We start from the raw sequence: 18422 nt of genomic DNA, 5'->3' as shown, positions 1-18422 counted from the left end.
CGATTCAGAGAAGAAACACTTGAACGTTACATCAGTGCTGAGTACGAGAGGAACGATTCAGAGAAGAAACACTTGAACGTTACATCAGTGCTGAGTACGAGAGGAACGATTCAGAGAAGAAACACTTGAACGTTACATTAGTGCTGAGTACGAGAGGAACGATTCAGAGAAGAAACACTTGAACGTTACATCAGTGCTGAGTACGAGAGGAACGATCCAGAGAAGAAACACTTGAACGTTACATTAGTGCTGAGTACGAGAGGAACGATTCAGAGAAGAAACACTTGAACGTTACATCAGTGCTGAGTACGAGAGGAACGATTCAGAGAAGAAACACTTGAACGTTACATCAGTGCTGAGTACGAGAGGAACGATTCAGAGAAGAAACACTTGAACGTTACATCAGTGCTGAGTACGAGAGGAACGATTCAGAGAAGAAACACTTGAACGTTACATCAGTGCTGAGTACGAGAGGAACGATTCAGAGAAGAAACACTTGAACGTTACATCAGTGCTGAGTACGAGAGGAACGATTCAGAGAAGAAACACTTGAACGTTACATCAGTGCTGAGTACGAGAGGAACGATTCAGAGAAGAAACACTTGAACGTTACATCAGTGCTGAGTACGAGAGGAACGATTCAGAGAAGAAACACTTGAACGTTACATCAGTGCTGAGTACGAGAGGAACGATTCAGAGAAGAAACACTTGAACGTTACATCAGTGCTGAGTACGAGAGGAACGATTCAGAGAAGAAACACTTGAACGTTACATCAGTGCTGAGTACGAGAGGAACGATTCAGAGAAGAAACACTTGAACGTTACATCAGTGCTGAGTACGAGAGGAACGATTCCAGAGAAGAAACACTTGAACGTTACATCAGTGCTGAGTACGAGAGGAACGATTCAGAGAAGAAACACTTGAACGTTACATCAGTGCTGAGTACGAGAGGAACGATTCAGAGAAGAAACACTTGAACGTTACATCAGTGCTGAGTACGAGAGGAACGATCCAGAGAAGAAACACTTGAACGTTACATCAGTGCTGAGTACGAGAGGAACGATCCAGAGAAGAAACACTTGAACGTTACATTAGTGCTGAGTACGAGAGGAACGATTCAGAGAAGAAACACTTGAACGTTACATCAGTGCTGAGTACGAGAGGAACGATTCAGAGAAGAAACACTTGAACGTTACATCAGTGCTGAGTACGAGAGGAACGATTCAGAGAAGAAACACTTGAACGTTACATCAGTGCTGAGTACGAGAGGAACGATTCAGAGAAGAAACACTTGAACGTTACATCAGTGCTGAGTACGAGAGGAACGATTCAGAGAAGAAACACTTGAACGTTACATCAGTGCTGAGTACGAGAGGAACGATTCAGAGAAGAAACACTTGAACGTTACATTAGTGCTGAGTACGAGAGGAACGATTCAGAGAAGAAACACTTGAACGTTACATCAGTGCTGAGTACGAGAGGAACGATTCAGAGAAGAAACACTTGAACGTTACATCAGTGCTGAGTACGAGAGGAACGATTCAGAGAAGAAACACTTGAACGTTACATCAGTGCTGAGTACGAGAGGAACGATTCAGAGAAGAAACACTTGAACGTTACATCAGTGCTGAGTACGAGAGGAACGATTCAGAGAAGAAACACTTGAACGTTACATCAGTGCTGAGTACGAGAGGAACGATTCAGAGAAGAAACACTTGAACGTTACATCAGTGCTGAGTACGAGAGGAACGATTCAGAGAAGAAACACTTGAACGTTACATCAGTGCTGAGTACGAGAGGAACGATTCAGAGAAGAAACACTTGAACGTTACATCAGTGCTGAGTACGAGAGGAACGATTCAGAGAAGAAACACTTGAACGTTACATCAGTGCTGAGTACGAGAGGAACGATTCAGAGAAGAAACACTTGAACGTTACATCAGTGCTGAGTACGAGAGGAACGATTCAGAGAAGAAACACTTGAACGTTACATCAGTGCTGAGTACGAGAGGAACGATTCAGAGAAGAAACACTTGAACGTTACATCAGTGCTGAGTACGAGAGGAACGATTCAGAGAAGAAACACTTGAACGTTACATTAGTGCTGAGTACGAGAGGAACGATTCAGAGAAGAAACACTTGAACGTTACATCAGTGCTGAGTACGAGAGGAACGATTCAGAGAAGAAACACTTGAACGTTACATCAGTGCTGAGTACGAGAGGAACGATTCAGAGAAGAAACACTTGAACGTTACATCAGTGCTGAGTACGAGAGGAACGATTCAGAGAAGAAACACTTGAACGTTACATCAGTGCTGAGTACGAGAGGAACGATTCAGAGAAGAAACACTTGAACGTTACATCAGTGCTGAGTACGAGAGGAACGATTCAGAGAAGAAACACTTGAACGTTACATCAGTGCTGAGTACGAGAGGAACGATTCAGAGAAGAAACACTTGAACGTTACATTAGTGCTGAGTACGAGAGGAACGATTCAGAGAAGAAACACTTGAACGTTACATCAGTGCTGAGTACGAGAGGAACGATTCAGAGAAGAAACACTTGAACGTTACATCAGTGCTGAGTACGAGAGGAACGATTCAGAGAAGAAACACTTGAACGTTACATCAGTGCTGAGTACGAGAGGAACGATTCAGAGAAGAAACACTTGAACGTTACATCAGTGCTGAGTACGAGAGGAACGATTCAGAGAAGAAACACTTGAACGTTACATCAGTGCTGAGTACGAGAGGAACGATTCAGAGAAGAAACACTTGAACGTTACATCAGTGCTGAGTACGAGAGGAACGATTCAGAGAAGAAACACTTGAACGTTACATTAGTGCTGAGTACGAGAGGAACGATTCAGAGAAGAAACACTTGAACGTTACATCAGTGCTGAGTACGAGAGGAACGATTCAGAGAAGAAACACTTGAACGTTACATCAGTGCTGAGTACGAGAGGAACGATTCAGAGAAGAAACACTTGAACGTTACATCAGTGCTGAGTACGAGAGGAACGATCCAGAGAAGAAACACTTGAACGTTACATCAGTGCTGAGTACGAGAGGAACGATCCAGAGAAGAAACACTTGAACGTTACATCAGTGCTGAGTACGAGAGGAACGATTCAGAGAAGAAACACTTGAACGTTACATCAGTGCTGAGTACGAGAGGAACGATCAGAGAAGAAACACTTGAACGTTACATCAGTGCTGAGTACGAGAGGAACGATCCAGAGAAGAAACACTTGAACGTTACATCAGTGCTGAGTACGAGAGGAACGATCCAGAGAAGAAACACTTGAACGTTACATCAGTGCTGAGTACGAGAGGAACGATTCAGAGAAGAAACACTTGAACGTTACATTAGTGCTGAGTACGAGAGGAACGATTCAGAGAAGAAACACTTGAACGTTACATTAGTGCTGAGTACGAGAGGAACGATTCAGAGAAGAAACACTTGAACGTTACATTAGTGCTGAGTACGAGAGGAACGATTCAGAGAAGAAACACTTGAACGTTACATCAGTGCTGAGTACGAGAGGAACGATTCAGAGAAGAAACACTTGAACGTTACATTAGTGCTGAGTACGAGAGGAACGATTCAGAGAAGAAACACTTGAACGTTACATTAGTGCTGAGTACGAGAGGAACGATTCAGAGAAGAAACACTTGAACGTTACATCAGTGCTGAGTACGAGAGGAACGATTCAGAGAAGAAACACTTGAACGTTACATCAGTGCTGAGTACGAGAGGAACGATTCAGAGAAGAAACACTTGAACGTTACATCAGTGCTGAGTACGAGAGGAACGATTCAGAGAAGAAACACTTGAACGTTACATTAGTGCTGAGTACGAGAGGAACGATTCAGAGAAGAAACACTTGAACGTTACATCAGTGCTGAGTACGAGAGGAACGATTCAGAGAAGAAACACTTGAACGTTACATCAGTGCTGAGTACGAGAGGAACGATTCAGAGAAGAAACACTTGAACGTTACATCAGTGCTGAGTACGAGAGGAACGATTCAGAGAAGAAACACTTGAACGTTACATTAGTGCTGAGTACGAGAGGAACGATTCAGAGAAGAAACACTTGAACGTTACATCAGTGCTGAGTACGAGAGGAACGATTCAGAGAAGAAACACTTGAACGTTACATCAGTGCTGAGTACGAGAGGAACGATTCAGAGAAGAAACACTTGAACGTTACATCAGTGCTGAGTACGAGAGGAACGATTCAGAGAAGAAACACTTGAACGTTACATCAGTGCTGAGTACGAGAGGAACGATTCAGAGAAGAAACACTTGAACGTTACATTAGTGCTGAGTACGAGAGGAACGATTCAGAGAAGAAACACTTGAACGTTACATCAGTGCTGAGTACGAGAGGAACGATTCAGAGAAGAAACACTTGAACGTTACATTAGTGCTGAGTACGAGAGGAACGATTCAGAGAAGAAACACTTGAACGTTACATTAGTGCTGAGTACGAGAGGAACGATTCAGAGAAGAAACACTTGAACGTTACATCAGTGCTGAGTACGAGAGGAACGATTCAGAGAAGAAACACTTGAACGTTACATCAGTGCTGAGTACGAGAGGAACGATTCAGAGAAGAAACACTTGAACGTTACATCAGTGCTGAGTACGAGAGGAACGATTCAAAGAAGAAACACTTGAACGTTACATCAGTGCTGAGTACGAGAGGAACGATTCAGAGAAGAAACACTTGAACGTTACATTAGTGCTGAGTACGAGAGGAACGATTCAGAGAAGAAACACTTGAACGTTACATCAGTGCTGAGTACGAGAGGAACGATTCAGAGAAGAAACACTTGAACGTTACATCAGTGCTGAGTACGAGAGGAACGATTCAAAGAAGAAACACTTGAACGTTACATCAGTGCTGAGTACGAGAGGAACGATTCAGAGAAGAAACACTTGAACGTTACATCAGTGCTGAGTACGAGAGGAACGATTCAGAGAAGAAACACTTGAACGTTACATCAGTGCTGAGTACGAGAGGAACGATCCAGAGAAGAAACACTTGAACGTTACATCAGTGCTGAGTACGAGAGGAACGATTCAGAGAAGAAACACTTGAACGTTACATCAGTGCTGAGTACGAGAGGAACGATTCAGAGAAGAAACACTTGAACGTTACATTAGTGCTGAGTACGAGAGGAACGATTCAGAGAAGAAACACTTGAACGTTACATTAGTGCTGAGTACGAGAGGAACGATTCAGAGAAGAAACACTTGAACGTTACATCAGTGCTGAGTACGAGAGGAACGATCCAGAGAAGAAACACTTGAACGTTACATCAGTGCTGAGTACGAGAGGAACGATTCAGAGAAGAAACACTTGAACGTTACATCAGTGCTGAGTACGAGAGGAACGATTCAAAGAAGAAACACTTGAACGTTACATCAGTGCTGAGTACGAGAGGAACGATTCAGAGAAGAAACACTTGAACGTTACATCAGTGCTGAGTACGAGAGGAACGATCCAGAGAAGAAACACTTGAACGTTACATTAGTGCTGAGTACGAGAGGAACGATTCAGAGAAGAAACACTTGAACGTTACATTAGTGCTGAGTACGAGAGGAACGATCCAGAGAAGAAACACTTGAACGTTACATTAGTGCTGAGTACGAGAGGAACGATTCAGAGAAGAAACACTTGAACGTTACATTAGTGCTGAGTACGAGAGGAACGATTCAGAGAAGAAACACTTGAACGTTACATCAGTGCTGAGTACGAGAGGAACGATCCAGAGAAGAAACACTTGAACGTTACATCAGTGCTGAGTACGAGAGGAACGATTCAGAGAAGAAACACTTGAACGTTACATCAGTGCTGAGTACGAGAGGAACGATTCAAAGAAGAAACACTTGAACGTTACATCAGTGCTGAGTACGAGAGGAACGATTCAGAGAAGAAACACTTGAACGTTACATCAGTGCTGAGTACGAGAGGAACGATTCAGAGAAGAAACACTTGAACGTTACATTAGTGCTGAGTACGAGAGGAACGATTCAAAGAAGAAACACTTGAACGTTACATTAGTGCTGAGTACGAGAGGAACGATTCAGAGAAGAAACACTTGAACGTTACATTAGTGCTGAGTACGAGAGGAACGATTCAGAGAAGAAACACTTGAACGTTACATTAGTGCTGAGTACGAGAGGAACGATTCAGAGAAGAAACACTTGAACGTTACATCAGTGCTGAGTACGAGAGGAACGATTCAAAGAAGAAACACTTGAACGTTACATTAGTGCTGAGTACGAGAGGAACGATTCAGAGAAGAAACACTTGAACGTTACATCAGTGCTGAGTACGAGAGGAACGATTCAGAGAAGAAACACTTGAACGTTACATTAGTGCTGAGTACGAGAGGAACGATTCAGAGAAGAAACACTTGAACGTTACATCAGTGCTGAGTACGAGAGGAACGATTCAGAGAAGAAACACTTGAACGTTACATCAGTGCTGAGTACGAGAGGAACGATTCAGAGAAGAAACACTTGAACGTTACATTAGTGCTGAGTACGAGAGGAACGATTCAGAGAAGAAACACTTGAACGTTACATCAGTGCTGAGTACGAGAGGAACGATTCAGAGAAGAAACACTTGAACGTTACATCAGTGCTGAGTACGAGAGGAACGATCCAGAGAAGAAACACTTGAACGTTACATTAGTGCTGAGTACGAGAGGAACGATTCAGAGAAGAAACACTTGAACGTTACATCAGTGCTGAGTACGAGAGGAACGATTCAGAGAAGAAACACTTGAACGTTACATCAGTGCTGAGTACGAGAGGAACGATTCAGAGAAGAAACACTTGAACGTTACATCAGTGCTGAGTACGAGAGGAACGATTCAAAGAAGAAACACTTGAACGTTACATCAGTGCTGAGTACGAGAGGAACGATTCAGAGAAGAAACACTTGAACGTTACATCAGTGCTGAGTACGAGAGGAACGATTCAGAGAAGAAACACTTGAACGTTACATCAGTGCTGAGTACGAGAGGAACGATTCAGAGAAGAAACACTTGAACGTTACATCAGTGCTGAGTACGAGAGGAACGATTCAGAGAAGAAACACTTGAACGTTACATTAGTGCTGAGTACGAGAGGAACGATCCAGAGAAGAAACACTTGAACGTTACATCAGTGCTGAGTACGAGGGGAACGATTCAAAGAAGAAACACTTGAACGTTACATCAGTGCTGAGTACGAGAGGAACGATTCAGAGAAGAAACACTTGAACGTTACATCAGTGCTGAGTACGAGAGGAACGATTCAGAGAAGAAAACTTGAACGTTACATTAGTGCTGAGTACGAGAGGAACGATTCAGAGAAGAAACACTTGAACGTTACATCAGTGCTGAGTACGAGAGGAACGATTCAGAGAAGAAACACTTGAACGTTACATCAGTGCTGCTTCATTGAAACACGTTTGTTTAGTAAAAGAAGTCGTTGATTAAAGATCAAGATGAGAAACAAATGTTTTCATTAAAGAGTGATTTGAGTCGAACACGACCTTCAAGGGTCAAAGGTCATGTTTATGTCTGACCTTGTGCACGATGTCTCCCAGTTCTCTGCAGAAGCTGAAGATGTTGCTGTTGGATGTTTGTCCGCTGAGCCTGGAGAACTGATACCTGCAGCACATCAGGTAAGGTAAGGTAAGGTAAGGTAAGGTAAAGTAAGGTAAGGTAGGTAAGGTAAGGTAAGGTAAAGTAAGGTAAGGTAAGGTAAGGTAAGGTAAGGTAAAGGTAAGGTAAGGTAAGGTAAGGTAAAGTAAGGTAAGGTAGGTAAGGTAAGGTAAGGTAAAGTAAGGTAAGGTAAGGTAAGGTAAAGGTAAGGTAAGGTAAGGTAAGGTAAGGTAAGGTAAGGTAAGGGTAACCTGTTGAGCAGCGAGAAAAGTCCTTTTGCCGACGAGATCAGCTCCACGACCACCTGCAGTACCGCGGTGGGCAGCTTGGTGGCGCTGCGTCCGTTGTAGCTGTTCCTGCGCCAGCGACTCTGGATCCCCATCTGCAGCGTATGAGCGACGGCTCGGAGCTTCTCAGTGAGAACCTTCAAGTTCTCGCCACCCATGCCGTACGTCTGCAAACATGGATTATTATTGATCAGTTTATTGTTGATTAGTTTATTATTGATTTATTTATTGTTGATTTATTTATTGTTGATTTATTATTGTTTTATTATTGATTTATTGTTGATTTTTATTGTTTTATTATTGTTTTATTATTGTTTTATTGTTGATTTATTATTGTTTTATTTATTGTTGATTTATTATTGTTTTATTATTGATTTATTGTTGATTTGTATTGATGTGTTCATTATTTATTGTTGATTTAATTTATCATTGATTTATTATTGATTTATTGTTGATTTTTATTGATTAGTTTATTGTTGATTTAATTTATTATTGATTTTTTGTTGATTTATTTTATTATTGATTTATTATTGATTTATTGTTGATTTATTGTTAATTTGTTTTTGATTGATTTGTTTATTATTTATTTATTGTTGATTTAATGTATTATTGATTTAATTTACCATTTATTTATTTATTTTTAATTTATTGTTGATTTGTTTTTAATTGATTTGTTTATTATTGATGTATTGTTGATTGATTTATTATTTATTTAATTTATTATTTAATTGTTTATTATTTACTATTTATTTGTTTTATAATGATTTATTTTATTTACTATTTATTTGTTTTATAATGATTTATTTGATTTATATTTATTTTATATAACTTTGTTTGTTATTGATATATTGTAGATTTGTTTTTAACTGATTTGTTTATTATTGATTTCTTTTTGATTCATTTTATATAACCTTTTTAAATATTTATTTAATTTATTGTTGATTTGTTTTTTATTTATTAGTTTTATAATAATTCATTTTATATAGATTTTTTTAGACATTAGTTTCTGCTCTGAGGTGAAAACGCTGCTAAAGTACATTTAAAATGATTATAAAAACATGTTTTTCATAAGATTTAAAACTGTGTCAAATGTGTCACATGATCAATAAAAACTAGTTATTTCACAATTTTAAAAACTATAAATGACAGAATAATACAGTTGAGATTTGAAGGCTTCGATTAACTTCAGTCATAATTACAGTGTAATTAAATTGATTCATTAAAATAATTATTTCATGAAGAAACATATCAAGTGTTTTTTTCCACCGTCGAGAATTTAAATGTAAAAAAGTTGTTCAACAATAATAATAATAATTATCATACATTCATAATAATAATAATATTAATAATAATACACGAATAACAATAATAATTATAACTATAATAATTATCATACATTAATAATAATAATAATAATAATTATTATTATTATTATCATACATTCATAATAATAATAATAATAATAATTATTATCATACATTCATAATAACAATAATAATAATAATTATCATACATTCATAATAATAATAATATTAATAATAATACACGAATAACAATAATAATTATAACTATAATAATTATCATACATTAATTATTATTAATGTATGATAATTATTATTATTATTATTAATGTATGATAATTATTATTATTATTATTATTATTATTATTATTATTAATGTATGATAATTTTTATTATTATTATTATTATTATTATTATTATTAATGTATGAGAATTATGATTATTATTATTATTATTATTGTCATTAGTGTATTATTATTATTATTATGAATGTATGATAATTATTATTTTTATTATTATTATTATTGTTATTATTATTATTATTATGAATGTATGATTATTATTATTATTATTGTTATTATGAATGTATGATAATTATTATTATTATTGTTATTATGAATGTATGATAATCATTATTATTATTATTATCATACATTAATAATAATAATAATAATTATCATACATTCATAATAATAATAATAATTATTATTATCATACATTAATAATAATAATAATAATTATCATACATTCATAATAACAATAATAATAATAATAATCATACATTCATAATAATAATAATAATAACAATAATAATAATAATAAAAATAATAATTATCATACATTCATAATAATAATAATAATACACTAATGACAATAATAATAATAATAATAATCATAATTCTCATACATTAATAATAATAATAATAATAATAAAAATTATCATACATTAATAATAATAATAATAATAATAATAATAATAATAATAATAATTATCATACATTAATAATAATAATAATAATTATCATACATTAATAATAATAATAATAATAATAATAATAATAATAATAATAATAATAATAATAATAATAATAATAAATGGTTTCAAATCTGAACAGATTGAATTTAAAGGAACAAACAGCAAACTTTAAAAAATCAAATTGTATTTTTAAACAAACGTTTAAGTTTTTATGATCGAGTCTCAAGAGAATCTGACGTGAAACTGTCAAATAAAACATCAAACCACGAGAGTTCAGTCACATGACCGTGAACACGCTTGGAGATGAACAGACAACTTTTTATATCACTAGATTATTATGAAGGTCATGGATTCAACACTGGGCTCAGTGACGGTTCTGGTTCTGGTTCTGGTTCTGGTTCTGGTTCTGGTTCTGGTTCTGGTTCTGGTCCGTCTGCCCAAGAACCATCTGCGCCTCATGAGAGTTGATGATGACGCAACATTCATGTGAGAGTCTGATGATGAGGCTCATCAATGACTGCAGTGTTGACGGGCGCGGGAGACGCGGGAGAGCCGGAGAAAAGGTTACGTTTCTCTAATTCATTCTCTTCAGTAAAATCACACGTTTGATCGAAGAAAGAAAAACATTCTTCTGAGACACAAAGGTTGTTCTGATCCGACTATTCTGGGATGTTTGGATCGACTGGATCTCAATATTGATCTTGTTCGACTCGTCGTGTCTGGATTTACTGAAGATTGACGAGCAGCTGAAGTCAGAGCTACACAAACAACAGAGTCAACACACTGAGGACACACACGTCCAGTCACATGACATTAGGAAAACACACATGGACACTCACACACACGTGCGTACGCACACTCACAAACATGGACACTCACACACACGTGCGTACGCACACTCACAAACATGGACACTCACACACACGTGCGTACGCACACTCACAAACATGGACACTCACACACACGTGCGTACGCACACTCACAAACATGGACACTCACACACACACACACACAGACGCATATGCACACACTTACGCAGACACACAGTCACATGACATAATGACAAAACACACACATGTATGCAGGCACCAACACAGACAGACACACACTACATACACACATGCACATACACAAATGCAAACACACACACACAAGCACACTCCTATACACATACATATGCACACACACACACAAACACACAATTGTACAAACACATGCACATGCACATGCAAACGCACATACAGACACAATAGTACACACACAAACACACTAACTCACACACAAACACAATCATCCAAACAAAAAAACAATAACACATACACACACAAACACAATAACACATACTAAATCATACACAAACACAATAACACACAATAACTCAAACACAAATGTACACACACAATAACAAACAATAACTCAAACACAAATGTACACACACAATAACAAACAATAACTCAAACACAAATGTACACACACAAACACAATAACACACACTAACTCACACAAAAATACAATAGTACACACAAAAACAATAACTCAACAATAACACTCACTGACCAGCGAGCACAACAACACACACACACTGACCAGCGAGCACAACAACACACACACACACACTCACACACACACACACACACACACACACACACACACACTGACCAGCGAGCACAGCTTCTCCACAGCCTCCAGGATCAGCTCCTGATGTCCGATCTTATGAACCCCGAGTCGCTCCAGGTCATGCGAGGTCAACTGCAGCAGGTCCAGTCCAGACACACACCAGCCAGAGACGTCGTAGTTCTGCAGCGGAGCCTCCAGACCTGAACACACGGAGTTGAACCAGCAACCTCAGGCCGACACAGACGTGCACCGACAGGACCAGGAACTTCACTGAACCTCAACACACTTTTCATCACAACAACACAAACCTAGAGTTACACACCTCTTGAAATTCAACATTTATTGTGTTACATTATAATATATTATATTATATTATATTATATTACATTATATTACATTATATTACATTATATTATATTATATTATATTATATTACATTATATTACATTATATTATATTATATTATATTATATTATATTATATTATATTATATTACATTATAATATATTATATTATATTATATTATATTACATTATATTACATTACATTATAATATATTATATTATATTATATTATATTACATTATATTACATTATATTACATTATATTATATTATATTATATTATATTACATTATATTACATTATATTATATTATATTATATTATATTATATTATATTATATTACATTATAATATATTATATTATATTATATTATATTACATTATATTACATTACATTATAATATATTATATTATATTATATTATATTACATTATATTACATTATATTACATTATATTACATTATATTATATTACATTATATTACATCATATTACATTATATTATATTACATTATATTATATTATATTATATTACATTATATTATATTATATTATATTATATTATATTATATTATATTATATTACATTATATTACATTATATTATATTACATTATATTACATTATATTACATTATATTATATTACATTATATTATATTATATTATATTACATTATATTATATTACATTATATTACATTATATTATATTATATTATATTATATTATATTATATTATATTATATTATATTATATTATATTATATTACATTATATTGCATTACATTATATTATATTATATTATATTATATTATATTACAGTATATTATATATATATATATATATATATATATATATTATAGTACATTACATTACATTATATTATATATATATTATATTATATTATATTATATTATATTATATATTATATATACTGTATATATATATATATATATATATATATATATATATAATATTACATTACATTACATTATATTATATATATAGTTTATTATATTATATTATATTATATTATATATATTAGATTATATTACATTACATTAAATTACATTATATTACATTATATATATTATATCACATTACATTATATATTTAAAGATGAGAAATGATTTAAAGTAAATGTCTATATTTTTACATCAAGTACTCACTGCAACTATTGTGTACTTTAATGTATTTGCACGTGTTAGTTCTTACACTTTAAATACTTTATTATCTCTTTAAATCTCGTTAAAATAATTCACATCTCGTTGTTTTAATCACTTTATATTCTTACACTAAGTTTATCAATAATAACATGTAGATTATTTATTACTTCATTAAAGTAAAACATCGCAGTTTTTTAAATCAACTTTGATTCAACATGTCTTGACACATGTAAACAACATGTTCGCAGCGGTTAGTTAAACTAACTAACTAACTCACTCACTCACTCACTCACTCACTCACTCACTCACTAACTAACCCAGAGTCTCGAGGATTAAACTAGTTTCCTTGTGTTTACAGTGAAATAAAAACTTTACTCGTAAATAAATCTTTCAAACTAAAGTTTCCGGAGAATGTTTTCCCGCCATGACGTCACTCGTTCAACGCTCACCTGACGCTCGTGTCGTGACGTATGTTCGTCACTTAATGTTATTATTTCACCTAAAAGTCGCTTCAAGTGACTAAAGTGCTCACGGGCCGTGAACGCAGCACGTCAAAAACAAGGTGTTGCGTTCAGGGCCCGGGATCAGGAGTTGACTTCCTCGTTCCTGCCTCAGATCCCGAGGATCCAGTGGATCTCAAGGATCTCCAGGATCTCCAGGATCTCCAGGTTCTCACCTCGCAGCCACTCGCACACGCGCTGCTCGCTCCAGGACGTGATCGACTCCATGACTCCCGGCGGCGCGGATCCTCTTCCTCTGCGCAGGAAAACACGATCCTGGTTCCGAGTCTGAAGGTGACGAGCGGCGCCACTCCTTTTCCCAGGTACAGGTGAGCAGCGAGCCCCTCTACCTGTCAGCACTGACCCCTCCCCCCTCACCTGCGCGCGCGCGCGCGCCCGCGATCTCGAGGCTAACAACAGCGTAATAACTGTGTCCTTATTATTGTTATTATTATTATTGTTGTTTACTGTCAACAAACTCAAGGTTCTGAAGAAGTTTTATTATTACTGTGTATTTTTCAACGTTCATTTATATTTTTAATAAAATGATTAAACAGATCATGAACTTTTTTTTTAACAATATTGTCTTTATTTTGTTTATTATTTACATGTTTGTTACATGTTTGTTACATGTTTGTTAAGTTTTTGGAAAATAAAAACATGTTTTTAAAACCACATTTAAAGTCGTTATTAATTTAAATCCTTACGTGAACAAATAAATATTCATTATGTTGTGTATAAATATATTATTAAACAACTATTTGTGAGTTTATTCTCTTCGTTGTGTTTGAATCATGATGTGAAACAAACTAAAGATACATTTTAGCTTAATTACGATGATTTATTATTAGATATTATATTATTAACATGTTATTATTAAACCACATATTAAAAACATTTGTATAACATAGTTCTGTACATGTATTTTACATCAGTAATGTCGAGTTTATTTTTTTAAATAATACAATAGTCGACAGAAAAAACTGATTTTTTAAATCTAATCATCTTTAAAACGTGACATAATTGTTTTATTTTCAGGCGACGATGAGAACAAACGATTGTTTTTGTTTGAAAGTTTATTTTCTGTCGTCACGAGGCTTCGAGGAACAAAAAGATTCTTCACAGACTCACGATAATCCTTTAAGTCTCAGTTCAACACAAGAAACTAAATATTTCAACATGTTTTTGTGTTTGTTTTGATCATAACGTGACGATTTCAACGACGACTTTATATTTAATGAAATATATGATTCAAATATAAATAATTTAACATATTTATTATCCTGACTCTCACCTTTGACTCTAATATATGTTCATTTGAAGATCAAGTCAAAGGTCACGTGTACATAAAGTCAAACCAGGTACAAACTCTGGGGTCATGAAAGAGTTGCTCTCTGGCTCCCCCTGCTGGTGACCTTTCATGTGTGGAGGCGCCGCTTCATACGTCATCAGATCAATGATCCTGGATCGACTTTATGATCTGAGCTCGTGACCTTTTAAGTATATTTTCAAACCTATTTACCAGAAGTTCTTCTGATGCACAGAGGTGTCTGCACGTGAACTGATGCATTGTGGGTATAAAACCAGCAGCACAGGTTGATTCTCGTCAGACTTGATCAAATAAATCAATAAAACTATTTTTGTGTCACAGATACAACTTGAAGACAATAATAATAATAATGTTTGTTTTGATTGTTGAACTAAACATGAGTCGATGATTATTAAACATAAGTTTGTGTTTGAAGTTAAAACACAAACTTGTTAAATATTTACACTTTATCTTAATGTCTCTTATTTTAGTTGATTTTCTTATAGTTTTATTTCATTCTTTTATTCTGAAATTCAATACAACAAATCCCTGTGTTTTGTTTAAGATAATAAAAGTTTCTGACTTTTACGAAAACATCTTAATAAACTGAATAAAAACTTTAACTTGTATTTTCGTGTCGTTTGATCAGTTTTCAGTAAAAAAAATCCCAGAGAATTGAACGACTTTCTAAGTGTTTGTTGCTGGAACTCTGACTGTCATGTGACCCGCGAGCCTCAAATACCTTCAACACTCAAGTCTGAACATGTGATGGTTTCTCACAAATACTGTGTGTGTGTTGAGTTGTGTGTTTGTTCTCAGCAGGTGTGAGTCTGAAGATCCTTCAGTGGATTTCAAGTCTTTGACAAGAAGTGTGAGAAAATATCAATAAATCAACATTTTCTCATCAATAAACATCAACATTCAAATGCATTGTTTTCATGAAGAAAATAAATCTTTATATTCATTTATAAATACATTTTATTTTTATTTGCAATTAACAAACAAATATTCACAGCGTTTGTTCAATTCTGTTGTAATTAAACCTCCGGCCTCTAGGTGGCAGCAGTCGTTAAATCCTTCGCCGCTAAAGCAAGAAGAAAATGGCATTCCAGCGATGACTGAGGACGAGAGGATACAGAGAACAATAAGGAAAGTGTTGCAAGTGAATTGAAATATATGCTGAAGACCTGGTGACACGTGGTTTAATAAATATCTCTTATATTATAATATAATAATATATTAATAATCCTCTAAATGATCTTCAAAGTAAAACATTCAAAGTGTTTTGACCGAAACAATGATAAATATTTGCTTTTGAGTGAAAATAAACAACATTCCAAAGCAAATTTAAAATAGATTATTTCAAAGGTAGATGTTTTTACTCTTTTCAAATCAATACATAACATTTAGATTGATTTTATTTAATCTTTTCAAAACAATAAGTAACATTTAGATTGATTTTATTAAATCTTTTCAAATCAATAAGTGACATTTAGATTGATTTTATTGAATCTGTTTAAAATCAATAAGTGACATTTAGATTGTTTTTATTTAATCTTTTCAAATCAATAAGTGACATTTAGATTGATTTTATTTAATCTTTTCAAATCAATAAGTAACATTTAGATTGATTTTATTAAATCTTTTCAAATCAATAAGTGACATTTAGATTGATTTTATTGAATCTGTTTAAAATGAATAAGTGACATTTAGATTGATTTTATTTAATCTTTTCAAAACAATAAGTGACATTTAGATTGATTTTATTGAATCTGTTTAAAATCAATAAGTGACATTTAGATTGATTTTATTTAATCTGTTTAAAATCAATAAGTGACATTTAGATTGATTTTATTTAATCTTTTCAAAACAATAAGTAACATTTAGATTGATTTTATTTAATCTTTTCAAATCAATAAGTAACATTTAGATTGATTTTATTAAATCTTTTCAAATCAATAAGTGACATTTAGATTGATTTTATTTAATCAGTTAAAAATCAATAAGTAACATTTAGATTGATTTTATTAAATATTTTTAAATCAATAAGTGACATTTAGATTGATTTTATTTAATCTGTTTAAAATCAATAAGTAACATTTAGATTGATTTTATTAAATCTTTTTAAATCAATACGTTACATTTAGATGGACTTTATTTAATCTTTTCAAATCAATACGTTACATTTAGATTGATTTTATTTAATCTGTTTAAAATCAATAAGTGACATTTAGATTGATTTTATTTAATCTGTTTAAAATCAATAAGTGACATTTAGATTGATTGTATTTAATCTGTTTAAAATCAATAAGTGACATTTAGATTGATTTTATTTAATCTGTTTAAAATCAATAAGTGACATTTAGATTGATTGTATTTAATCTGTTTAAAATCAATAAGTGACATTTAGATTGATTTTATTTAATCTTTTCAAAACAATAAGTAACATTTAGATTGATTTTATTTAATCTTTTCAAAACAATAAGTGACATTTAGATTGATTTTATTTAATCTTTTCAAAACAATAAGTAACATTTAGATTGATTTTATTTAATCTTTTCAAAACAATAAGTAACATTTAGATTGATTTTATTTAATCTTTTCAAATCAATAAGTAACATTTAGATTGATTTTATTAAATCTTTTCAAATCAATAAGTGACATTTAGATTGATTTTATTTAATCTGTTTAAAATCAATAAGTAACATTTAGATTGATTTTATTAAATCTTTTCAAATCAATAAGTGACATTTAGATTGATTTTATTGAATCTGTTTAAAATCAATAAGTGACATTTAGATTGATTTTATTTAATCTGTTTAAAATCAATAGGTTACATTTAGATTGATTTTATTTAATCTGTTTAAAATCAATAATTTAGATTGATTTTATTGAATCTGTTTAAAATCAATAAGTGACATTTAGATTGATTGTATTTAATCTGTTTAAAATCAATAAGTAACATTTAGATTGATTTTATTAAATCTTTTCAAATCAATAAGTGACATTTAGATTGATTTTATTGAATCTGTTTTAAACAAAAGTGACATTTAGATTGATTTTATTTAATCTGTTTAAAATCAATAAGTGACATTTAGATTGATTTTATTTAATCTGTTTAAAATCAATAAGTGAAATTTAGATTGATTTTATTGAATCTGTTTAAAATCAATAAGTGACATTTAGATTGATTTTATTTAATCTTTTCAAAACAATAAGTAACATTTAGATTGATTTTATTTAATCTTTTCAAAACAAT

The 18422-nt window shown here is 33.2% G+C and overlaps 1 protein-coding gene across 4 annotated transcripts in view; it reads right to left on the bottom strand.

Annotated features, from left to right (window-relative positions):
- The window catches only part of cnksr1 (connector enhancer of kinase suppressor of Ras 1), a 94177-nt gene extending 79983 nt beyond the window's left edge, over nt 1-14194 (bottom strand). For all 4 annotated transcript variants that reach the window (XM_087780601.1, XM_087780599.1, XM_087780600.1 and 1 more), the window contains exons 1-4: nt 14031-14194; nt 11895-12052; nt 7923-8125; nt 7593-7677 (exon numbers count right to left, since the gene is read on the bottom strand). In XM_087780601.1, the coding sequence (XP_087636727.1) occupies nt 7593-7677; nt 7923-8125; nt 11895-12052; nt 14031-14082 (498 nt within the window). In that variant the 5' untranslated portion in view covers nt 14083-14194. The remainder of the gene's footprint in view (nt 1-7592; nt 7678-7922; nt 8126-11894; nt 12053-14030) is intronic.
- Between the last annotated feature and the right edge of the window lie 4228 nt (nt 14195-18422).

Source organism: Callionymus lyra, chromosome 18 (genome assembly GCF_982586985.1).
Source record: "Callionymus lyra chromosome 18, fCalLyr1.hap1.1, whole genome shotgun sequence".
In the NCBI taxonomy this organism is placed as follows: Eukaryota; Metazoa; Chordata; class Actinopteri; order Syngnathiformes; family Callionymidae; genus Callionymus; species Callionymus lyra.
Note: the sequence above shows the minus strand (reverse complement) of the source record. Positions and strands in the feature narration are given on the sequence as shown.